At 43.6% G+C, this 26720-nt stretch overlaps 1 protein-coding gene across 1 annotated transcript in view; it reads left to right on the top strand.

The window, feature by feature from the left end:
• Window positions 1-1294: 1294 nt before the first annotated feature.
• Window positions 1295-26720, top strand: part of CNTNAP5 (contactin associated protein family member 5) — a 472567-nt gene continuing 447141 nt past the window's right edge. The window contains exons 1-3 of the mRNA XM_054970095.1: window positions 1295-1298; window positions 1397-1507; window positions 24949-25142. Coding sequence (XP_054826070.1) covers window positions 1295-1298; window positions 1397-1507; window positions 24949-25142 — 309 coding nt within the window. The remainder of the gene's footprint in view (window positions 1299-1396; window positions 1508-24948; window positions 25143-26720) is intronic.

The raw sequence follows: 26720 nt of genomic DNA, 5'->3' as shown, positions 1-26720 counted from the left end.
CCATCAAGTTGCAGCCAACTTATGACAACCCTGTCGGATTTTCAGGGGAAGAAACATAATAGAGGTGGTGTACTATTGTCTGCCTCTATGCAGCAACCCTAGGCTTCCTTGATGGTCTTCCTTCCAAATACTGACCAGAGCTGACTGTGCTTGGCTTCCAAGATTGGGGTACCTGGACCATCCAGGTGAGGTTGTATACCACTAGGATTTGTTTAAAAGATTTCCTCTGATGTTTACAGTATAAATCAGAAGAAAAAAATGAATAGAAATACAACAGTAGAAACTCTCTTTAGACTGCTAACTGGAATTCCCCATAGATTCAGTTTGAATCTCAACAGCAGTTCACGGTGGAGGGGGGAGGACCAAAAGCCAGTCCTGAAATCCATCCTAATGGATAAATATCTTTTTTTGTTAACACTGGCATCCTTTGAAGATCCGTCATAAGATTTTGACATGTCTAGGCCAGACAATATACGTCCCAATTATCATTTTCCAATAGAACTAAGTTGACAAACTTTTGAGCCTATTTTGGCAATCTTATGGTTACATTCAGACAACCAGGAGCCACACAGTTCACACATTATATCAATAATTACAAAGTGGAGGAAGTTGTCTGCAGAGTTCAGTCAAATAATGCCTATCCAATGCCTTAATTGCACAGTCAGAGATCACAGAGAGTTGCATCATCACATGGTGCATTTTTAAGCCTCTACTGTTTCTCCTTGTCACATGAAAGCATCCCCAGAGTGCCCAGTTGGAGAACTACGAATGAAATAAGTGCAGAATGAGAACACTATTATGCTGTCAAGATAACCTGCAATCTTTACACAACCCACAGTTGTAATCCAGTTAAGCCTGCAAGATTTTCTTCCATTACTGTTTTAAGTCTACTAATCTGCCACAGCTCAGGGCTTACACTACCACTCATTTATTTCTTTTAACAAAAGAAAGTTACACATAACTCTATGCATTAGAGTTGGGGGAAGGGGACAGTTGGCATGAGCACATTCACGTATGGAACCTGATGGGGACAGGGTCTGCCACAAGACTGGCACAACTTTCTAGAATTATTAAAGGCTCAGGAAACAAGGCAAAAGGCATGCAATGGACCCAATGAATAGGAGAGGTTGTCCTTCCACAAGGTCTGTTAAAAGCTTATCCCTTGTTCTATTGCAATGTGAAGTGAGACAAATATAAATACCTTCTGATGGTGGGGGAGGGCAGTCTGTTCATTCATGAATCTATTACCAATATTATATTTCTCTTCTAGAAGCAGCTCATTAACTAGTAAATAATGTGTAAGAAATCAAATGCCTTTGCAAAAAAGAAAAATCAGCACGCTAAAGGTGCATTTCTGTTACATTTGATGTCTGTTATCATTTCCCTTGTTCTGTAGATAATTGTGAGGAGCCATTGGTATCCTCATTACCCATGACAGCCTTTGACAGCTCCTCTGCGCTCTCCAGCAGTCACAGACCCAGCTTTGCAAAGCTCAACAGACGGGACGGTAAGATCACTGTCACAATATTGCTGTAATGCATAATTCATTTGAGTCCTTCTTTCTAGGGCCTTCAGAGTCTAGAAACCTACCTTAATATTCCATAGGCAGTATTTGTTCATGGCAACCTAGGAAACTGCTGTGGAAACTTCAAAGGGTGGTAGAAATTCATTCCAGGAATTAATCTAGACTCCTTTGCATTTGGTACAGGCTAGATCTGCTTTCTTCAAAACTTCATTTTGGATTAGATCCAATCTGATAAAGCTCCTCTGGAATTCTTAGCTTCCCTCTTTTTCTTTTGTTTTCAAAGTGCCATGGGATTCCCGCCCCCCAAAAAACACTATTGGGCCATATGAGCCAGCAAAATAGCTAGTTATCATACCAGTGTGGACCTTCATGGAGGCCCAGACAATATTAGTGAGGAAAAAAAACCCATATTGCAGACTTTCCACATGTGTTGGGGCTTTTGATATACAACTAGTATAGTGTGGAAAGGAGAAAGAATGCATGCCATGCCACTGAGATAACATCAGGAACAGTCGCAAGCAGTGTAAAGATCCAAAGCCACATATTTTGTCCCAAACCAATGCTACTAACTCCCATTATTTATGATTTGTATCTCTCTCCTGTAGACCACTGGAATCTCATCCTTCTGGCATTCTATCCTGCTGTACACCTCATCTTCATTTTTGTTCAAGTTAGTTTTCCTTGTCCCAAGTGTTCAGCAGAATTTTGCCTGAAGCATCCGGGACTCAGCAGTGATTCCATAGTAATCTGATTCCTCACCACCACCCTGATTTTACTCCCTATCTGGCAATCTTTTATCTCTCGAATGTCTATTATTCTTACCATATAATGTGACCCATTTTTGGGCCACATTGCAATTATATATATATGGGTTAGAAAATCATTGGCATAAAACACCTTAAGCATGGAATGCAATTTTCCACGTATCAGATGATTGTCAAAAGGATGGCTTCACACTTTAGGATCATTACTATAATGTATGTCTGGAAAAACACAGACCACCTATTTAATGGAGCCTGGACATTGGAGAGATGTGAAAAATGCTGTGTGCTTATCTTATGGCATGAAGGGCACCTTCTCTCAGCCAAAAAACAGCCCAGTCAAGTCCAGCATAGATTGCTTCAAGTTTGATTTCATGTTCTCTGAATTGACTTACCAGCTGGCAAATGTGTCGAGACAGTTATCCAGAGCCGAGAATGGTTTTCCACACCTGCTTACCATTCAGTTGCCATCCTGACACATTTGCTAGGAGTCTGCCTTGAAATAATCCATGCTGAGACACTCTAAAGCTAATTTTTTAGAAGGGAAAAGTTTTTTTTTTTAATGAACACCAAATTACTTGTTATTTGACTTCACCAGTGCCCAGGTTCACTGAATTTATGCTCCAGTTTTATTAAGAGACAAGACTCTATGAAGATCATCAGATCAGATCAAAAGTATATCTATATTTAACTGAGAATTGCTGATTGTCCTTCCTGATACTGGAATGAGGATTGACTAGGGTCCACGCTGGGATTGTAATCAGGAAATTAGAGTAGGTGGTAACTGGTTGAGGCAAATCTTCTTTCAGAGCACAGAAAGCTTCCCTGACTGGTACTTCCCAAGCTGATTTGATTTTTCAGTGATTAAGGTTCTTAATTTATTTCTGCTTCACTCAGAACATTATGACTAGGAACATGTGGCTATTTGTCTTTGTGTGTGTGCATGTGTTCCATGTTATAATAGTAAATGCGCGCACGGGCACACACATGCACAAACCTGGCTTCCAATCTGTACATGTATCTGAGGTCTCTTACATTTCATCCCAACTTTGCTCCCAGGAGCTCAGGGCAGCATACATGGTTCTCCCATCTTCCCAGCAACTTTGTGAGATAGATTAGGTTGAAAGAAAGAGCAATCGGCCTAAGGTCACCCACTGATTTTCCATAAGAATTTGAACTTGGGTCTCTCTGGTCCTAGTATAACCATTATCCTGCACTAGTCAGGTTGAAGCACACTAGAGCAAAGAATCCTTGTATCCTTACTAATATGCTGCTCACTCAGCTCAGAAGCATGTAAGACTGGGATGATCCTCATGCCAATTATTTTATGACCTTACTATCCATCTTTTGTCACTAAATATCACATGGCCAGTTGTGGCAGACTGTTGTTTTCCATAAGCCAAGCAATTGCCTTACAGTAATAGCCAGAGTGGAAACAGATTATACACCCAATATCATGCTTCATTCGAGAGAGAGGATTTGAACCCAGGTCTCCATGGTGATTGGTTGACAGTGACACTCATGATCACAGCATATGGCTATACTTGCTTAGCCATTAACTATACTTTACTTTAATGATACTGCTCATACAGCCTATTCGGCTCTGAGTAGTGCCACACTAAAATTAGAGTTAACTATTTAGATGGCATTGGGGTAGTTGTCATCTTTTACCTAAAGTTCTCCAACCACAGTATCCATGTCCAGTTATTATTCCTGTCCAGAAGATTACATCCCCAGATGGAGCCTGGGGTGTGTGGAGTTTGGGAAGAGGAGGGACCTCAGTGGGGTGTAATGCCATAGACTCCACCCTCCAAAGCAGCCATTTTCTCCAAGGGAATTAATCTCTGTAGTCTTGAGATCAGTTGTAATTCTCCCAGATCTAGTGGCACCACCTGGAGGTTGGCAACCCTATGCTCAATTCCTGTGCTCATGGTATCTGGTTCGGATGGGGACCATAGTAAATGGGGAGAAGGGATATTAGTCTTCATCCTCATGCAGTTTTCCAGATCAAAAATAGTCTGGGGAGCACTGTTCACCCCACTGGAGTCTGTACATTTCTGTAAGTGTACTAATGGGATCTTTGTGGATTTCCCTAGTGGGGCAAATGGCACCCTTTCAGGTTAGAAAAATGTTATTGGGGGAGGGGGTAATAAAGGCCTTTCTTTCCATGTATCAGTGTCCCAATCAGGTACTGCACATTCAGGAGATGCACAACTAACTGAGAGATAGTGGGCATTTAGATGCAACCCATGGAAAGTGAAATATGTAACTTGGCCCTAAGGAGTCCAGTTTAACACAGGCTGGCAAAAAGTACTTACCTGTGTAATGTTGCAGTGTCTGCTTTAAACTGGAGTGACATTATCAATGTTCACCTGCACTACTGATCTCTGTCATGCTAAAATTGTACGTGTAGGGGCAGAGTACCCAGTTTAAACAAAGATGTTGAGTCCATCCAAAATTGTACAAGTACATTTTTTTCAGTCAACATCACTGTTAAATTTAATAAGGGTTGCCAGCTGGCAGTTGGCAACTAGCAGGAGTCAGGGGCACCATCGGGCTACGGTGTGGTATCACAACTGGAGAAACCCAGAAGTAACATCATGCCAGCCTAGGAATTTCTAGGAACTAGATGGTAAAACTATAGTTTCCAGTAATTCCTAGACTGGCATGATGTTACTTCTGGGTTTCTCTAGAATTATTTTCTTCTCACTAATTGTCAGAGTGCCTACAGGCAACAGGAGCTGGAGGTCAGGGATTTTTCATCTCTAGTGAGAAGCTGGTAACCCTAATTTAGGCCTCAGGGACTTTCACACAGGTGTAGAGTGGTTGAACTGATACAAAGAAAAGAAGGCTCTTCTGGAAAAATCAGCCTGCACTTTATACTGGGTTTCCTTTTATCTTCAACAGAAACATAGGTAGGGGAAAGACCCCATCAGTCTAAACCCAGCAGACTGTAGCTGGTGGCTCAAAACAATTATATTATCTGCTGACCTATAGCTGCATATGGGACAGATACCCATTGCTATATTTAATAATAAAGCTGCTGATTCCTATGCCAGTCAGGAATGCCATAAAGTCACAGCAAAGGTAGGGATTTTCTTGGAGGATTTATCAGGCGTATAGAAAAAACATGCTTTGATAAGTTAACTAAGAGAACAAGAAAATACTGGCAAGAAATGACTATGCGTTTAATGTTGAGATTTAAAGGGAAAGGGGAGAGGGGAAATTATCCTGCTCAACCTTATAGAATCCTATAGAAGAAGATCTTGTGAATGTGAGAAAAGATTTCAAAATTGTTTCCCCTCTTGTGATTCCACACAAAAATTTGGAAATTTCCCATCAAGTTTTGAACCCAAGCATGGATTTTAACTAGGATAGAAGGAGAGAGGGGGACCTGACACTTACCTTCAGTTTTCTATTTGCATGCACACAAAGTGCACATGTGCTTCCAGGCCTGCATGATGATGGCACATCCGGGAAGTTCTTTGGCCCGTTTAGAGCCAAAATTGGCCCCATGCAAAGCATAGAAACACTCCCTATGTGGTTCGATGATGTCACTCCCAGGAGTGAAGTTGCTGTGCCACCCTGGGAGCATGTCCTGGAGGCCTGTTCCCCCTGCCTCCTCCCCACCCCCCGCCGGCCAGGTGAGTCATAGCAGGGGGTGGAAGGTGACAGTGGATGATCCCCCACCCCCACTGGGGAACAGCAACCCTAATTTTAACTTCAGTAGATGAATTTTCTTTAGAAATTTACAGCTCTGGACCAGAAACATAAATTGCCCGTGGAATTCCTCATGTCGGTGTTAAGTGAGGATAACATAATTGCTATAAGGCACTTCACACAATATAAAAAAGCTATAGAAATTATAATAACATACCATGCACTGTACCTTCAGTCATTTAGTATTGTAAAGCAGAGCCTGGAGAATATATACAAACTGGAAGGCATTTAAGTAGTTTGGGATAAATATATACAAAGTTAAATCAAGCTTGACCTAGTTCTACATTAGCAGAAGGTTTATTAGTCAGATTTGCACAGTTTTGCACAATAGAATGTAAGCTTTTGAATAAATAATGAACAGTTGAATTTAAAAGGTTCAGTTGTTAAAGGACAGAATAATGAATGTTCGGGCTGAACCAAACACATTCTGCTTGCGCAGGGCCTTGCTTGCAGGAAGAGGGGTGGTGGGTGGATATGTTCCTTTTTAAAACAGCTGATTTATAGTGCACTGCACTGGAAGGAACTAACAGGGTAGAGAAGAGGGTTGAATTAGAAGCTCCTTTGCTCTGGCAATTTACTGAGAATCTCTCCTGATGAGTGCCTGAATTTGTAGACTTCACATTTTGTTAATCACACACACAGTTGAATAAAATGAGGTCAAGTTGAATAAAAATTTATATAATTTTTTATTCAACTTGACCTCATTTTTCTGTATAAATACACAGAGAAGTTTACAAAACACATGCATCCAAACAGGGGCGTTTAGAAATAGGTTAACTTTCAAGCAATGTAGGTAATATGTACTGCCAAAATTTAGAAACATTGATGCGATAAAATTAAAAACAATATATGAAATGCGACTTCAAATTTAAAGGTACCATAACAAGTCATTTAGTGATTACTTAAATTTATTCTAGTCTAAAAGCTCATGTTGGAGAACAATGTAAAACAGATATAGAAAGCTGATATATTTATTGCTTCTGTGTCCTTTCTTTCCTCCAATTAGACTGAGGGGCTATTCAAGTGAGTGTTGGAGATTACATTTCATCCTCTGTTATTAAGTGTGTTGTTCTCGTGTATAGCTTTAAGAGAGCTCTCAAGCACTAGTTTCTGTTTCAGGCGTGATCTCAAGATCTGCATAGGAGGGCTCTCAGGTGATTCTTATGTTTTAAAATGTCTCTACACAAGATGCCTGGGTGTGTGTTTGTCAACTGCCAGGAGGCATAATGTTAGCTGGGAAGTGAAGTTTTAAATGACAGAGCTGGTGGAGATCCCTCAAGAAGAGGGGGCGGATTCTCACACAGCCCTCTGCTGCCTCTGGTGCGTCAGACTGTCTCCCCTTCTGGAACCTTTGCCCTGCCACCATTCCTGTTTAAAACTTTGAATTAACCAAGCCTAGGAAGGGCAAAGGCTCTGGAAGAGGAAATGCCAGAGGTGGCAGGGCTGTCAGAGAATCCATCAACTCCGGAGCGATTTCTGCTGATTCTGTATTTTAAAACTATGCTTGCCAGAGAACATCGTTTATCCCAACACATGAAGAACATGTCAGCTGTCTTGTTTAGAGAGACTGTAAGGGCTGAACTACAGGAGACGTCTGACACATGTCAGGTTCTTGCAAGTTTACCTTGGTAGTATAGTCGGCAGCAAGACGGGAGAGAAAGAGTCAGTGAGAGGAGCCCGAAGCTTCCAGGTGTCTAGCAGTGGCAGACTCCCCTCGCTTACTCTTTCCCTCCCATTTTGCTGCTGCTACTCTGACATGCCCCCCGCCCCCAAGCTCCTGGAGGAAAACCCAAGTGGAGCAGATTTTTGCAGAGGAGCAGCAGCAGAACCAGAAGGATGGGAGAGAAAGCTTCAGTGAGGAGAGCTTGAAGAGAGCCGAACCTGAATCTGACAAGCAGCCAGCAGTGGCAGAAGGCATGAGACCAGCAGGGCTAAACAACAAGCTTAGTCTGACATGTTTATTGTAGAAAGGGGGTGGACTCCTTTGTTAACCTGGTAAATGGCTCTATTATGGGTACTGTATCTTTAATTGAGTCCCTTTTAAACCCTACCTAAGATGTGTAGCTTTGCACACGGCCGATTATTGAGGTGTGCCTACACAGACAAACAAGAGAACTCAAGTGTCTGTGGGGGTGAGTTTCTGATTTGTGAGTTTTGGAATTGTGAGATGGATATTGTTGTGTAGGTTTGTGAATGAACACACAATTGAGCTTTGAATTACTTTATTGAGTATTTATTTGTAATGTAGATATATGGTGGTCTCTTTACATGACTCCTGATGAAGTATTGCCAAGAAACAAGTATATAATTAGCCGGCACCTGGTAGGGTCGTTTGGGCTTTGTCCCCTAATATGAAATTGCAACCTGTGAGGAGAACACATCTAAGAGATTAATAGCTCTATATACTTGCCAGAGACGGACAGAGCCATTTCTTGTTCCTTGTCTCGCTGCACCTACAAGAGGAAAAGACAAGGTTAAATACTTCACAAGGACACACCTAAGGATGTTATAATTGGACCATTCATCCGTCCAACACTTATTTATTGTGGATATTGTTTGTAATGAATTGGTGTATTTAGATTGTATATTTTCATGAGATATGATATTTGCCCCCATATTCGGAAAGAAGAGACGGACACAAAGGCTTGGGTGAAACAGGGCCTTTTATTGACCATTCAACATGAAAACTTGACTAAAACTTAACTGACGGCAAGGGTGAAACTAGCGGTACAGTTCAAGCAAGGGGGTCACTGTGACCAGCTCCTCGTACTGCATGGGCGAGCACCCCCTGCCCTAGGCGCAAGCCATCCACTGCATGGCTATAACCCAGCCGGCCAGGCTAATGGTTCCCCCCTTTAAAGCGCCATACACCCCAGCCGTAAGGCCCGAGGTAATGCCTTTTCCGGGGGGTCCCAAGGGCAGTCTGCCCTCTCAGGTGGCAGCCGTAAGGCCCGCCAGCCGATCCGAGACAGACCCGCATTCCCCACCAATGGGGATGTGCCACTGGGTGCTCACCAGCCCGCTCTGCCTACCCCAGCTAACCTGCCATCGTTAGGGCCAAGCCTCTGCTTAGGCCCCAACGCCCCACATCTCCTGCAGGGCTAACCTCAACCCTTGCCGCAGGTCAGTAAGAAAGATCTCATTACCTTTAAAGGACAAGTGAACACCATCCCCCCTATAGAGGTCGGCGTACGTATCCCTAATTTGAGGATGGGGTAAATAGACCCCCAGGCCCTCACCCAAAGCCTTAAACATGGCCTTATTGGCCTTACGTCTAGTCCGCTCAACAGCATCATGATCCAATGCCTCCCTCCACACCCGCTGGGGGAGGATGGCCGACCACATAATAAGGACACCAGGCCACCGGCTCAAGATAAACTTAAGATCGGCTTGTGCTTGCAGCGTAAGCACCTTCCCCTTAATCCAGCCTAAATCATTACCCCCTAAATGTATAACTAAGAAATGAGGCGAAGGGGCAGACCTTCCCTCAAACAAGGGAGGCAACAGGCCCGGCCAACGTAGGCCCTGACGGCCCTGCCACTCAATCTGGGCCCAATGACTGAGGCCAAGCTGGGATCCAAGGTGGGTCCTCTTGGCCTGATGGGTGGCCCAGAAGACCATGCTGTGTCCGCAGATGAGGATCCGACACCTCCCACGGTGAACCACAGCACCTAAAAGAAAGAACAGTCAGACACAGCTCAATTCGAGGCAGGCAGAGGGCGGACATACCCCTTGTAAGCCGCTGAGCGCCAACGCCCCACCTTGCGAATAGCAGCTTCTGGGTAACCCATAGCCGCTGCCGTAGAAGCCGCCCCAATTCTAAAAGAATGGGTACCAAACTTGAAACCCTCAAGGTCCAACTTAGACAAGGCCCGCCCAGTAACGGACCAAAACTGATACCTAGTAAGAGGGGACTGATCACCATGGCGAAAGAGAAGGCCCTCGCCCCCTCCCCTCTTCTTAAGGTACGCCCTCAAGCCCCGAACCGGGCACAGTTCAGCGTCAGCACACGAGCCCAGCCAAACAATCGACCCTTTACGACGTTGGTCCGTTTTGGACGTCCGTATACATAAAGAGACCCTCTCCCCCACAAACCGTACATCCCTGAGTAGCAATGCACGCTGCGAGAGGTCTGAGCAAGACTGAGCCACCAACTCACCTACCCTGAGGGCCCCAAAGAAGGCTGTAAGTGCGGCTGCATGGAAGAGCGCAGCTTCATAATCAGACGAGCAAACCAACTGCCAGGCCCCAACCAGGCCCTTGAGGATGGCTGGTGAAATAGGTTGCCTGGCATCAGGCTGAGCGCAGGCCTCCCTAGACCAGCCCTCAAGCATCTTATGAATTCTGAAGTTGCCAGTCACCTCAGGAAACCCCTTCGCCTTGCTAACAAAAGCCAGGGCCGCTAAGAGCCCCCGAATGGACCTGACAGATAGGCCGCCAGACCTTCTCGCCACACAAAACTGCAGAAGATGCTCAGCCAGAATGGGCCAGCTCTGCTCCAAACCGGCCCCGATCCGGAAGCTCGCAAACTGCCATACAACACGATCATATGCCCGTCTTGTGCTGGGGGCGATGGCTAGACGGATGGCTCTGTGCACTTCGTCCCTCCAAAACTCCACAACTCCATGGGCATCAGAGAAGGCGAGGGATCGGCTCTGGGGGCGAGCAAGCGAAAGCGCTCCATCTGCTGGCGAGACAGAGCGTCTGCCACCCCATTGTCGATACCAGGGACATGCCTTGCCCTGAACAAAATGTTCAGGTGCAGGCAACGGAGCGTGAATGGCCTGACCAGCCCCATGACCCTGGGGGACTTGGCAGAGAGGGAATTAATAATGTGCACCACCGCCATGTTGTCACACCAAAAGTGGACAACATGGTTGGAGAGCTCATCCCCCCACAACCAAAGCGCAACCAGGATTGGAAAAAACTCCAAAAACGTGAGATCCCTGGTAACGCCCCCAGTGTGCCACCCCGCCGGCCAAAGCTCAGCGCACCAGTGTCCTCTAAAATAGACACCGAACCCCCAAGTCCCAGAAGCGTCCGAAGCCACCCGCAATTCCGCCTCCAGTAGCAATTCTTCCCACCATAAAGTAATTCCATTAAACGAGGCAAGGAAATCCTCCCACACCTGAAGGTCATCCCTAAAACCTTGAGACAACCTAACCTTATGGTGGGGCAAACGGAGTCCAGCCATGGCCCCACACAGGCGTCGCAAAAAGGCACGCCCAGGCGCCACAGCCTTACAAGCAAAGTTTAGGTGACCAACGAGCTGTTGCAGCTCGCGCAGCGTCACCTTGCGTTTTCCTTGCATGGTGGACAACCGCTCACGCAATTCAGACACTTTAGCTGCTGGGAGACGAAAGGCCTGTGCCACCGTGTCTATCTCAATCCCCAGGTAGGTCAATACCTGAGTGGGTCCCTCGGTCTTCTCGTGTGCCAAAGGAACACCCAGTTCCTCCGCTAACGCCATAAAGCCTGCTAACAAACGGGAACATTGACCCGATCCCTGAGGCCCACAGAAAATAAAATCATCGAGGTAGTGGGCGGAGTCACGGCATTGCTGCCTATGACGCAAGGCCCACTCCAAAAAGGAACTAAACCTCTCAGAGGCCGCACAAGACACAGAGCACCCCATTGGGAGTGCCCTGTCCATGTAAAATTGGCCCTCAAAAGAGAACCCCAACAACTCGAAATCCCCTGGGTGGACAGGGAGAAGACGAAATGCTGACTTGATGTCGCATTTCGCCATTTCCGCACCAAAACCATTACTCTTAACCATTCTAACCGCTTCATCAAATGACGTGTACCTTACGGAACACAAATGCTCTGGAATGGCTATTAGCCCTAGAGGGATATAAAAAAATTTTTGGATGGCACGCATACTTATGGCATGACAAAGTAAAGGTCAACTCGATGTTCCTGCATCATTTTGTAAGGAGAAGTCTATTTACAATCTGGAAGAAGTATAGAACTTACCTACAAGAAGGAACCCCCTTGTGGGTGGTTCCATATGAGGTGATAGATCCGAGAGCTGTGGATAATGAACAACAATGTTTAACGTACAAAGAAATAACTAAGATTGAAGTATCTAAACTTAGAATAAAGACGCAAGAGGAACTATCACCTAACTATGATTGGTTTCAGTATAGACAGATTAGAGACTTATACAACTCAGACTTTGCAAAAGGGGGCATACGAACAGAGAACTCGGAACTAGAGCAGACCCTTCTTAAAGAAGACAAGAAAAGAATATCCAAGGTATACCAAGTATTGCTGAAATGGTATACTGAGGATGAGATAGTTAAAACACAGATGGTGAAATGGGCTATAAATTTCAATAAAGAAATAACAATGGAGGCATGGGAATACTTGTGGAAAACTACAATGAAGACAACGACATGTATCAATATTAAAGAGAACATTTTCAAAATGATCTATCGTTGGTACATGACACCAAAGAAGATTGCGCTAGGGAATTTGAATACTTCTAATAAATGCTGGAAATGTAAGAAACATGAGGGCTCCCTCTATCATATGTGGTGGTCGTGTGAGGTAGCTAGGCAGTTCTGGGGGGAAATAATAAGAGAAATGAGTGAAATTTTACAGTTTCAAATAAATAAGAACCCAGAACTCCTGCTGCTAAACTTGGGAATGGAGGGAATTCCAGCCCATCATAGGACGTTGATTTTTTATATGACTGCAGCAGCTAGACTTTTGTATGCGCAGAAATGGAAAGTACAAGAAGTACCAACTATTGAAGATTGGATCTACAAATTGCTGTATATGGCTGAAATGGACAAGATGACAAGAAAACTGAGAGATCTGGACTCAGGGCAGTTCAACACAGACTGGGAGAAGCTGAAACAATACCTGGAGAAGAAATGGGAGGTGGGAGGAAAACTGTGGCAGTTTGAGAACTACTGAAATATAATAAAAGTATAAAAGAGAGGGGTGACTTTACCGGGGGAGAAAGAGAAATGTGAATTTATAAGCAGTTAGATTAATTGATTGAGATATATATAGATATGTATAGGTCAACTGATAGAGAATAATTAATGATAAGGTTTAAACATGAGGATTGACTAACTAACAATATTTTCTTTCTTTGACAAGATTTATATGCACCAAACTGAATGTATAGAAGAGTTAAATTGATTGAGTATCTGAGGAGTTATATAGAATTACCATAAAAAGTTGAAATGAGTAATATATAGAGAATAAATCAAATTGTTTGATTTAAATGTGGGAAATTTTTATGGTTCATATATTTTTATAGGTTTATATAGAATTATTCAAAACTGGAAAATGGGATAAATTGTTTATCTAAAGACGTATAGTTTGGGTGTATAATAATTAAAGGAGTTAATGATGCACTGCTTAATATAATGGAGAATGTATATCTGTTTTAGACAGAGGAATTTAATAGAAGTAAGGGAAAAGGGACAGAGGGTGGGAAAGCTGTTGGAAGTCAACAAAAGGGGGGGAAAGGGAGGGGGTTAGAAACGAAAAATTAGGGGAAAATTGATTGTAATGTAAAAATAAAAATGTTCTAACCCAATAAAAAATTTTTCAAAAAAAAAAAAACAAATGCTCTGGAATGGCATCGTTAACTGAATCCCCTCTGGGAAAGGACAAGTGATGTATCAGCCGATACTCACCTGCCGCCTTCTTGGGCACCACTCCCAGGGGGGAAACCCTCAAATTGGGAACTGGAGGAACAGCAAATGGGCCCAGAACGCGCCCTTCAGCGCATTCGTTGTCAACCTTACGCCTAACCACATCCTCTAAACCCTTAACTGACCGCAAATTTTGAGACATAAAAGGGGCCCTGGGGCCCTGAAACGGAATCTTAAAACCGTACGTAAAACCTTCTGACAAAAACCGCGCAGAAACTCGATCAGGATAATCCCGCAGGGCCTCAGCCAGAGCCTTCAGTTTTATGGGAGAAGGACCCTTTGTCAGGAACAGCCTGCCCGGAGCCACCTCCTGGGCGCCTGCACCCACCGCCCCGTGGCTTGGGTCAGGGACAGGCTGAGAATGAGTGGGAACCCCTACACCGTGGGCACTCATGCTTAAACCCGCACCCTTTTCTGGAACACACGCCTTGATAGGCAAAATCCCAACAAAGCAGCCGGGGCTGATCCGACTGCCCCGCTGAGGCGCGGGTACCAGAGGTGGAAGCAGGCTTATATAACAAATGCCCACTATCTGCCCTATCACCAAGATTGGGTTTGGCCAGGGCCATCAACTGCAGCCAAAGCTGCTGATGGATTCGATCCCAAGGCAAGGTGGGATCGGAAGCAGCCCGCATACGGAACTCTTCGTCATACTGCATCCAAGCAGCACCAACGAAGTCCGTATATCCCCTGTATATGATATCAATATATTGAAACAGGGGGGCCGCCCTCTAAGGCTGTGCACGGGCAATAACCCCGGCGTAGATCAACATACCCGGCAGCCAATTGGCCCAGGATCGATCAACCTTCCGTCTCCTCATCCTCTCCTTATCGCGCTCATCCATGTCCTCCTTATCCTTCTTTTCCAATTCCCAGAAAAGAAGGGTAAAGACGTCAACGAACTCACCATGCAATATCTGTCCCTGGTGGCAGGAGTCAGGTGGTCTCCCAAAGGGAGGGCCGCATCCCCAAACGGCGTGGCCCGATAGGGCCACGCCCCCAGGGCGGTCGGCTGATAGTAAGGACCCCCTAGATAAGGAGGCCAGAAGGCTGCAGGTTGCCCAAACAGCTGCGAGCTACAACTCGCCAGAGGTGCGGCAACAGGCGGAGCAGGAACGTGACCAGGTCCCACAAGCCCTTGCTGACCTGACACAGGCACGTGACCCCAAGACTGCCATGGTCCTACACCCACCGATTGCAGTTGCCCAGGAATCCCAGACCAAACTGCCGGACTGGAAGAAGAAGCTTGTGTCAGCTGAGATCCCCAGCTGGCAGGACCACCAGCAGTGCCTATAGGCCCCCAGGGCCATGTTTGCGATGTCTGTGGCAGAGCAGACTTACCCTCCGTCTCGGCCTGATCCATGGCCACTGCCACATGAGGAACTTCCGACACCTCAGCCGAGTCTTCCTCCGCCCGTGCCGCAGACTCAGCTCCTTCCAGGTTCTCCTGATGCGCGCCCACATCGCTTACCACACCACCTGCAGAACTTTCAAGAACAGAAAGACGCGTGAGGACATCTCGCTGAAAAGTGGCCTGAGAAACCTTCTTAGAAACTCTACCAGCCCTACTGGGAACTACCTGCCCAGAAGAGACCCCTTTAACCCGCTCCAATGCGGCTAACTTGTCTAAAATCTCTTGCCGAAGCGACCCTGCGTTATCCTCATCAGAGGACGACGCAGGGGCAAGCACACTGACCCTGGGGCACTTAGCCGGCTGCTTGCCTTTGCTATTGCCCACACCCTTTTTAGGGGGCATAATGATAAAGACGGGGGGGGTGCTAAATGCCCACCAACACACAAGCCCCCAGGCCACCTGCAGTAACCCACAACTAGGACCAATACCAAATAGTGCCCCCGGGTCACGGCCACGCAGGTCTCGGCCTATCCTAATCGACCCGGTTATTTCTACCCCAGTATCAATTCTAATGATGTATGTCTATATTTATTGAGGGGAAGAAAGGCAGGAGCCACCCAAGGGCCGCAGAAGCAACGCTGCAGCTCCCACCCTTGGGCCAGAATTCAAACCCCCCAAGGAGGAAAGAGGTGGGATGAGTGATCGGGAGGGGGGCAGCCGGAGACACAGTGAACGGCTCGTGATCTACCCCCCTACACAATCCAATGCCCGCCACACCGCGGTGCAAACCGGGCAAGGCGGCGCCCGCTCAAAAGCAGCGGCGGGGCCCGATGCGCGGCACAAACGGTCCTCCCGGCCAGCCGACTTGCGCCCACAAGGCGAGCGAGCCCTGCAGGGGGCCGGGCCAACCGCCCCAACGCCCTCCCGCACTCAAAGAACCCGGCGCAAAGTAGGCGCCGAAAACCACGGGTAAAACCACCCGCCAGCCAAACCACTCTGGAGTCTCGTCCAACGCTGGCCAGGCATGCGGCCCTGGCGTCCAGCAACAGACGCAGCCGCACGTCCGTCTCCTCCACGATCCAGCCCGAGACTGCACGGAGGGAAAGGCGGGCAGAGCCAATAACGGCTCCTAAACCCCGCCCACAACAGGCACCCGGATGCCCGGGAAAGCCTGCTGCTCTCCCTCCGTGCATGAGGGCAAAGCCAGGCACCCGGGTAAGCGTGCACACACGCTCCGGGAGTGCCTTTTTGTATATATTTATTGTATTTATTAGATGGATATTTATTGATATATATTTATTTATTGGTATTCAACACATTTGGTACTATAGCACTTTATTAAAATATATAATACTTTACTATATAATAGGATTTTGTTCCCTCAGGGAGTTATTCTCCTTTGGTTTTGGTTAACCTTCAGGTGGGGCATGGGGATCTTCTAGAATTACAACCAATCTCTAGACTACAGAGATCAGTTCCCACGGAGAAATTGCCTGCTTTGGAGGTTGCACTCTATGGCACAGACTTGATATTCCCCTGCTGGCAATGGGGATCCCCTACTGTAAGCGGGCACTTCCTTCCAATGCTCAGGAAAATGCTCAGCAGGGGGTGGAAATGGAAACTAGAGGGGGAGTGGAATGTCAGCACTGATGCACTAACATCATTCCCTGTGCACCAAGAAATGATGTCTGCACTCTGCTAAGGGATGCTCTGGTATTTTGGCAAAAGTCTACTGTTTAACCATAGAGTTTTGCCAAAATACCAGAGCCTCCTCATTGTTCCTGGATATGTGATGATGTCTCTACTGGTCACATAGGGAGAGGCATTACTGTGTCACCAGTGACATAATGATGTCACCTTCAAGCAAGCCCCCCCCCCCCCAGCAACCAAGTAAATTCCCATCATTCCTGGCAACACTACTATGACATTATACCCTGCTAAGGTCTCCTCTTCAAACCCCACCCTCTCCCAGCTCCACCTCCAAATCTCCAGAAGTTTCCTAACCTGGAGTTGGCAGCCTTAGATTTATGGGAAACCAGAGGACTATAAAGGAGAAGATAGGAGTTGTAGTGAATGAGCTAAGAAGCAGGAAAAGAAGAATGAAAGTTTAAAAGACAGGAAGGTATAATGGAGTAATGAAACTATGTTCTGATGGTTTTTGGCAAAAGACTTCTGCTGCTTTATGTCAGCTGTGGAAAGTTTGAGGGCAGAACTAACTATTAGATGTTGGGCTTTTATGAAATTTGTAGTTCAGTCCTCAGAGGGCATTTCAGTGGTGCAGTATCACTGATATTTCTGTCTTGGACAGGAGTCCCACCAATATCTTATAGGGAATCTAAAAAGTTGTGATGGAACATGCAAATAAGTGTGCTTAGAATTGGAATCTTAATTGCATTTAAATGCTAGCTGTTTTATTCTGTTTTTGTCATTACTGTACACTAATCAAGTTATTATTTTGATAGTAGGGAGAAAATTTCACTCTTACTTTGTTGATTTTACTCTGTCTCTATTCTATTATGTAGGCTAATATGTTAATATGTTTTAGAATAGCTGGCTACGGATTATAAGGAATGGAACTGAATATAAAACTGCTTCTAATTTTAACATCTTTATATGATTCTATGTTCAGCCACATTTGAAATCCTGCATACGTTTTTGATTGCTCCATCATTTTAAAAAAAGGATGTAGAGCTAGAAATGGTGCAACATAATAAAGGGAGAATATATTTTGTACAAAATAAGGTATTCAAGAATTTTTAGTTTATAAAAGATACGACTGAGATGGGGCATAATAAAGATTTATTAAAATATTCATGGCTTAAAGAAAATGGATAGACTGTGTCTCCTCTCTCAAAACAATAGCACTATGTGTTTCAAGAGAGTTGATTGGCTGTAGATTCAAAGCAGGAAAGAGAGAGGAGAGGAGAGGAGAGATCTTCACAGCACATATAATTTAGGGCATTCACTGCTTCGAGATCTGGTGATAATCACCAGCATGGTTTTTACAAGGTATTAGTTAGATTTCTGGAGAGGACATATATCAACAGCTCTTGATATGGATACTCTATGTTCAGAGGCTGTATCGCTCTGGATAGTAGTTGTCAGGGAAGGCAGCAGCAGAGGAGTGCTATTGCCTTCATGCTTTGCTTGTGGGCTTCATGGATTTATCTGGCAGTCACTCTGGGAAATGTGATGCTGTCGTAGGTAGACCTTATGCTCTTGTGGGATATCATATTTTGATACCAGAATTAGACTAAACCTCTCTAGGTCTAAATCAAACATTCAGGTCTGATTTTGAGGTCTGAATCAAACATACATTCCTAACCAAAGCAACTGCCCTGAAGTCTCTGCTTATCTATGACTGAGGAATCATGTTGAACTTTTTTGTCCCTTGTGTAGATCCCATTTTATACAGTGCTAGAGTGCTAGTGTTGCATATCCTCCGAGTAGGTGAAGTTGGCCAGGAGGAATTCAAACATGAATATATTGCCAGGTTATGCAAGGACTTTTCAGCAGTAACCATAGTAAGCTGAATGTTTGAACAGGTCCTATGAGAGGCTCCAAATAAAATCTGTGTTAAAGTGTATGTGTGTCTCTTGAGTTGGGTTATTAAATTAGGAAAGTATTTAATAGAGAAAATAGGATGTCATGCTTACCTCCCACTGGTTTTTATTCAATCCTAACCTGACTAGCCAATACATTTTCAAAATTAATCATCCTACTTCAGGTTTTATGTATTTGATGTGAATGTTAAAGGAAGGATGTACAACAGGAATGCTTCAAGCAGTCTAAGAATGTACACTATAAAACCATTTAAGTTTCATAATTGTCCCCTCCATTATATAAGTAATGTACGCTTTTCCTCAAGCGCTTGTGGTGTTGTTTGCTCCAGAGGCAGCATACCCCATCACTATTGGCAATCTAAGTTTAGTATCTCTTTGCTAGGAAGGCAATGACAAAAATGCTGAGAGTGGTAGAAGAGGAGGACCCTTCAACTAATTGGCACTATATTTTAATTGAAAAGCTCCACAATTTCTAGTTCTTTTGGATTCCTGAAAGTTCCAGCAGTGGCTTATGCAATGCAACACAGGTATGATTTCTACTCCTATGACTGAGCACTGCTGAAAGGGATGGGGCATACAAGTCCCTCATGGAAGAGTGTCAGGAGACAGTAAGGAAAATTCTGGAGCCACACCTACAGCCTTGGATGGTTACAGAATTTAAAGCCAGCAAGAATCTGGCCTCCATATCATGCTCTGTTTTCCATTTGGAAGCTGTGTGCCATAGGCTTGCTTCTGTTGCTATCTTCTGACACCTTCTGATAAGGAAACGTGTAATCTCCCCCCCCCCACTTCAGTAACAAACATTTGTGGAAATAGGACTCTTCCTTGCACTCTTTCACAAGCAGCTGTGGACTGGAACATATCTGTATGCAAGAATGTGTTTCCTTCCCTGACCCAAAAATGTTCATTCAGGGTTTTGCTTGTGCCATTGTGCAATTGTGCCAGTTAATGCAAATGTAGCAAAAAGCATCACTGGCTAAGTTGGGCTAGTTGTCAGTTGGGCTTGCCAGTTGGCTTCTGCTCCAGCAGGGGAAAAAATGGGGTGGGGGTTCGGGGCAACAACGTATGATATCACTTGTACTGAGAAGTGATGTTACAGTGCTCTAGGAATTCCGTGCTCTCTATGGGAAAAAACATAGACATCTGGGGAATTCCTATAGCATCATGTTGGCATTTCCAAGTACAACTGGCCAAATTTGGAGCCAGGTCAGTGTTGCCCAAATGCAAGCAAAGAGTGTGCTGCTTTAACTGAAATCCACATGTAAAAGATGGGTAAATAAAATTGGTGATGCAATAACATCTAGCTTACTCTAAATGATATTGTCTTGGGTCTTCATTTAGTGACTGCTGGTAGAAATGTCAGTGATTATATTAAAACAGCTTTAGTTTCTCCAGTTTCCTTAAATATCTTGCATGTGCAGAAATCTTCAAATTTCCCCTCCTGCTTGAATTTGGTAATGTCTTGAGGCAACTCTTCTTTTTAAAAAGGCTGTTTTCTGTTATGCTGTTACTAAACCAGAATCCTTAGTTATCAGTGGTATGACATTAAATCAAAGAAGATACTTACTACAGTCAACAATTAAAATGTAGTGATAATTCAAAACAGGCTTTATATAGAGTGGAGTGTCTGTCTGTGTTTATGAACAACCTGTTCTCTGGACAGAAGGCTACTATTAGGACAGAACATGGAGAAACAAAATGGTTTCCAGTTGGCAAAGGTGTCAGACAAAGATGTATTTTATCTCCCTGTATGTTTATACTTCATGCAGAACATGTCATAAGGAAAGCTGGATTAAATTTAGATGAACGTAGAGTGAAAATTGGAGGAAGAAACATTAACAATTTGAGATATGCAGATAACACCACATTCCTGGCAGAAACTAGAAAAGACTTGCAATGACTACTAATGAAGAAGAAAGAAGAAAGTGCCAAAGAAGGATTTTAGCTTAACATCAAGAAGACAAAAGTAATCACCTGGAATTATACAACTTTAAAGTTGACAATAAAAAAACTGAAATTATTAAAAGATTTTCTATTCCTTGGCTCAATAATCAACCAAAATGGAGATCAGAACCAAGAAATCAGAAGGAGATTGAGACTTGCAATGGTAGCCATAAAGGGACTAGAAAAGATCTCTAAGGATTAGGAAGTGTCACTGGGGACAATGATCAAGATCATTTATACTATGGTATTCTACATTGCTATGTATAGATATGAAAGCTGGACAACAAAGAAAGTGGACTCGAAGAAAATTGATTCATCTGAAATATGGTGCTGGAGAGAGGAGAGTTTTAAAGATACCATAGATAGGCAAAAAGGCAAATAAGTAGATACTAGATCAAATCAACCCTAAATTCTCCCTAGAAGCTAAAATGACTAAACTGAGGCAATTGTACTTTGATCACATCGTGGGATGACAAAAAGACAATAATGCTAGGAAAGGAGGGAGGCAGTAGGAAAAAAGGAAAGCCCAAAATGAGATGTATTGACTCAATAAAGGAAGCCACAGCCTCCAGTCTGCAAGACCTGTACAAGGCTGTCAATGATTTGACATTTTAAATAATTAATAGGGTTTTCATATGTCAGAAGCTACTTGATAGCACACAGCACACACATTTATTCATACATTTATGGCTTAAAACAAATTTGCTTCAATTCGTTTTTTCTAAATTGCATGAGAGACCATATACATGTACACTAAAGATGGCCACAAAATGAACTACGGAACAAAATTCCGTATGGAATGGCTGGTTTGTTTGCAGCAAAATGCATTCTGTGGGACTGCGTTTTTATGGAACAAATGAATTTTTCCAGCCGTTCCGTGGCCGGTTCGGAGTTTTCATACCCCATGCTGGTTTCAACCTATTGGATGAACTGGCACGGTGTCTGTGACTGTCAGTTTTACATACCCCGCACCAGTTCCAATGTGGGGTCTGTGAAACTGACAGCTCCTTTCTCCTGCCACTTTGGCAGCAGGAGAAAGAGGCTGTCAGTTTCACAGACCCCACGCTGGAACTGGCACATGGTCTGTGAAACTGACAGCCCGGGCAGCGGGAGAAAGGGGCTGTCAGTTTCACAGACCCTGTGCTGGGTTCAGCCAATGGGCAGAAACTGGTGTGGGGTCTGTGAAAGTGATAGCTCCATTCTCCTGCTGCCCGGGCAGCAGAAGAAAGGGGCTGTATGTTTCAAATGCCCCGCACCGGCTTCAACACAGCAGCCGGTCCGGGGCGGAGGAAATACCATGAACCAATTCCCAAACTGGGAAAAAGTTGGAAGTTCGTGGTTCGTGGAATGCTATGAACCACGAATAACGTGGTTTGGGGTTTTTTTTGTTCATGCCCATGTCTAATGTACACATACTCAAGTAAAGAACATCAATTTCATTAAGCTGGATTCTTTAAAATTATTTTTTCATAAATGGTGCCATGTGTGTTTAAGAGTATATTTTGTCTTTCATTTTTTAAAAGCTGAAAACCCCTAAGCGTATGCTATTTTGGTTCCTTTTGAATTACACTTGGTTGCTGTCGTGAATAAAAGGTCACATACAAGAGTCCTCTGGCACAAAACCCAATCAGGGACCATTTCTTGTACCACGTGCAGCATCCAATGTTTGATGAGGAATGATCTGGGTTCCATGGGGAACTCTGTTTCTCTTGGTGCCTGCACACAATTGCTCTATTTATGCCAATGGGATCTGGGCAAAAGGAAAGAAGAGGCCCCATAGTGATTATTTTGTAAATTGCTAATTATACAGAAAGCTCATTAATCATCTGATCCTTCCAATTGTGTGCGAGATTCTGGGACATTGTGGATATTCCTGATAGGCTGAGAAAAAACTAAAGAGAGCACAGGTAATAAAACCACACACTGCAATTGGCTGAGCTGCTATTAATAAGAAAGTCATTGAAATATTCCTGAAGCAGACTTTACTCCTCTGCCTCAGTTTTTAACCTGCTCTTCTACTATTTCATCTTGGCACTATTGCTGATGCTATAGTAATAAACTTTAATTTTCCTGGGCCACAACGACTGGCATATGCTCCCTGGAGTGTATATGTCACAAGAGGGTGGTGGAACAGATGGCAGGAAAGAAAACGCCACACTCCAAACATGCCAAAATATGCACATTCATTACATTAAAAAAAAAAACAAATAAAACAATTTAGTGAAAAATAATTGGGGGGAGGGTAGAGAAGAGGCATGGCCTCTTAGGAACAGATGCAAACCTGTCTTCATCTCCCTTTGCATTAAATGTGCAAAAAAAAAAGGCCATGTATTGTGTTCAGGAAAGCAAAAATATTTACCTTGGCAACTCTTACAACACCTGGCACTCAGGCTGCTTCTGCAAAATAGAGCATCTTGCAATGCATCTAGATGGCTTGCAATTGCATAATTAAAAAAAAAAAACCTCTTCATTCTTTTTGTTCCTTTTGCATCCAACTAATTCTTTTAAGCAATCTACACAAACAAGACACATGTGGTTGAGTCTATTTATAGTACAAGCATGGTTACTATTCAGAGTCAATGTGGTACAGTGACTGGAATATCACAGTAAGACCTGAGAAAAGAGTTGCCAGCTCCAGGTTGGGAAATTCCTGGAGATTTAATTGGGTGATGGAGCTTGGAGTAGATAGGGGTTTGGAGGGGCCTCAGCAGGGTATAATGCCATAGAGTCCACCCTCCAAAGCAGCCATTTTCTCCAGGGGAACTGATTTCTGTTGGCTGGAGATCAGTTGTAATTCTGGGAGATCTCCAACCACCACCTGGAGGCTGGCAACTCTACCTTGGAAACTCAGAATCCCTATTCAGCCATGAAAGCTTACTGCATGATCTCGGCACAACCATTCTCAGCCTACCTACCTCACAGAGTTGTTACGATGATAAAATGGAGGAAGGAATACATTGCTATCCTATCCTCCATTTTAATGAGTTCCTAGAAACTCAAGTAGGGTTGCCAGATCTGAGTTGGGAAATTCCTGGAGATTTGGAAAGGAGACGGCAGGGTCTGAGGAGGGGAGAGACTTCAGCTGGTTACAATGCCATAGAGACCATCCTCTAAAGCAGCCTTTTTCTCCAGAGGAACTGATCTCTTTAATCTGGAGATCAGTTGTTGTAACCCTGGGAGATGTTCAGGCCTTACCTGGAGGTAAGATAAAAATAAAAATAGCTTGTTAGTTACTACTTCAATCTTTATTACTGTGTTTAACTATGTAATATGTAAAATGGGTGAATAATACAGCCAATTGAAACACAATTAAACTTTAAAAAGCAAAAGAATGGCCTAGCTTTTGCAGTCTGTCCAGATTAATTCTTAAGTGGCATATGAACAGTATTAGACATGTGTTAAATTTTTAAAATCTCATTTCAGATGTCTCATTTTGAATTCCAAATTACGAGAACTATTTGTTTCAGAAAGTACATATGAAGTGGGAATACTCTAAGTTGCCATTCCACGCCACTCTAGGGACAGAGCTATCATTAGTGCAGTGAGTGTACTGCCTGTGGAATCCCAGCCCTGGGGCCATGTGCAAGCAGGGCTAAGGGACAATCTGCATAATTCCTGTTAGCAGGGGATATATGGTTGTGTGTATCAGCCATTGCTGTAAGAGATGTGGGAATTTTTATGATGGTATCAGTTCCAGTGACATTCTTACCATAGCTGCAACAGGCTGAATTTCTCCATTGCTGAGGATTAGTTAGCTAAATGTGGTGGCATTCTGCCAGGGGTATGGGATGTGTAGATTTTGTTCTAAAGATGTGACTGAGGGCAGCAATAGCCAGTAGGGAGCAGGAGATGATGGAGATTAAAGAATTGCCAGGCTGTAGTTGATAAGCAGGTCCACTTTTGTACTATATTCAGCAACATTTACTCAGTCATTGTAGCCCCAAGGGTTGCAGAGACTTGGAGGGAACTAAATGAAACCCTAGGCTAGAATGAAGTTTGAATGGTGTTCAGTGACTACTGCAATGCAATAGTTGCCAACTTGATGTTCCTGGAATGATGTTTCTGTTTAGTCATCATAGTTAACAGCCATTGATGGACCTATCATCACCCATGTCTCTTTTCAAGCCAGCTAAACTATTACTATATTCTGTGGCAGTGAATTACTCTTTGATTTAAGAAGTACCTCCTTTTATCTGTCAGGAGATGGATAATAGATGAAAGATCATGCAAACAGATTGCGAAATGATAGACAATATAGAAATAGATGTGAGAAGATGGTGAACTATGATATGGGATTATGGCATCCTTAGCATCAGTTGGAGATAATATACATAAATTTATTAAGGCAAGTATGAGAGTTATTCTAGGAATGAATCAGCTCTCATCTTTCCCTGATCTCTCCTAGGAGCTGGTGGATGGTCTCCAATGGATTCTAGCACAGAACAATGGATTCAGATTGATTTGGGAGACAGAGTGGAGATTACAGGTGTTGCTACTCAAGGAAGATATGGAAGCTCAGACTGGACAACAAGCTACATTCTAATGTTCAGTGATACAGGTCGCAATTGGAAGCAATACAGACAGGAAGACATCGTATGGGTAGGTCTGAAGTGTTTTGAATTATTAGTTACAGTACAATCAACTATAATAGATATAGTTGTACTCAAATTCTAATTAATCCTTTTCTGGAGTTATAAATATTGTTGGAGTATTTTAAATATTCTAGTTCTCGTGGTAACAAAATTGTCTACACATATCTATAAATTTAAAATTCAGAAGGCAACAGAATGTCAATTAATAATGAAATTCTGGTGAAATGTAGTCAAATATTAATGAAGAACACTTGTCATGATTCATGACTGCTAATATGTATGCACCAAATAATGGGTTAATTTAATTTCTAAATATTAGTAAAGGACAGTGAGAGTTTTCAGAAAGGACAACTAGTGATGTTTGGAGATTTCACCATGATATTGTATGCAGTCTTGGATAAATTCAGAAGGGGATATAGTATTACAAATGTTATACCAAAAATTAGAAAATAGTTGAAGGACTGGAATTTTGCAGTCCTTAGAAATATTTTGCAGTCAGTTGGAGATATTTGAACCCTAAGACAGTCAATTGGAGATATTTGAACCCTAAGATGAAAGACTGTATGTGGGTGCAGCTGGCACATCCCTTGTTACCTGAAGCCCACTGCAAGCTGAACATAGGCCTTGGTTCCATAACCATTTACTTATTTATATTCTGTTCTCCCTGCATAGCAGGCTCAGAGCGGATTACATCACGATGTAAAACAGGTAGCATAATAAAAGCAATTTCAGTTTATAAAAATCCAGCTGCTCCAACATTGTCCTTCCCTCACTAAAACCTCACTAAAACTCATGGGATGGGGGAGGGTGGCAAATGATTATTTAGAAGCTACATCAGTACTGGTAAAATACTGATACTGATTTTATAAATATTAGTACTGATATTATAAATATTATATATCAGTAAATATTATTAGTATTAATATTATAAATAAAGCACAGATACAGAAGGAGATTGTACATGGCGCACAGGTTTTTGCTTAGTTTTGTTGGGAAACTTCTTCTAGCATCTCAGCAGGCAAAAAGAGAACAAAAAAAAAGAATAAAGTTATCCTTTACCTGAAATTAAGGATAGGAGAAAGTGCATCAACAGTGAGTGGTTCAAACTAATAAGGAATAAATTGTATCAAACAGAGATTTTGTAAACTGAGGATATTTAGGCATTTAGTTCACAATGTGTGATATTTCAGTGGAAGGCAGCACTCCTATTTCAATTCAATAATTACTTACAATACATTGCTTAAAAATAAAGTACTGAGATTAGATGATGTAATGATCCACTCCCTCTTTCCCCACTCTCCTTGCCCAAGAATCCCCAAGATACATTGGGGGATCTGTGTGTGAGTGAGGGGGCTACCCACTTGCCCCATTCCCTTGTATCATAAGGGGTATGTTCCTACCACCATTTGTATTCATTAGTTCTTTCCTTGCTCAGTGGTTTGAGGCACTAGCAGTCGTGTCCTACATGCATGCACATTCACTGATGTGCACTGCCCTTCCCCTGTCCTGCTAGCCCTTGAGCTCTGTAAAGTGTTTTGGCCATATGTGGTTGAATGGCCAGGAGCTTGAGTAAGAACTTTTTGGA

The sequence above is a fragment of the Eublepharis macularius genome, chromosome 2 (genome assembly GCF_028583425.1).
Source record: "Eublepharis macularius isolate TG4126 chromosome 2, MPM_Emac_v1.0, whole genome shotgun sequence".
NCBI classification, from domain to species: domain Eukaryota; kingdom Metazoa; phylum Chordata; class Lepidosauria; order Squamata; family Eublepharidae; genus Eublepharis; species Eublepharis macularius.
Note: the sequence above shows the minus strand (reverse complement) of the source record. Positions and strands in the feature narration are given on the sequence as shown.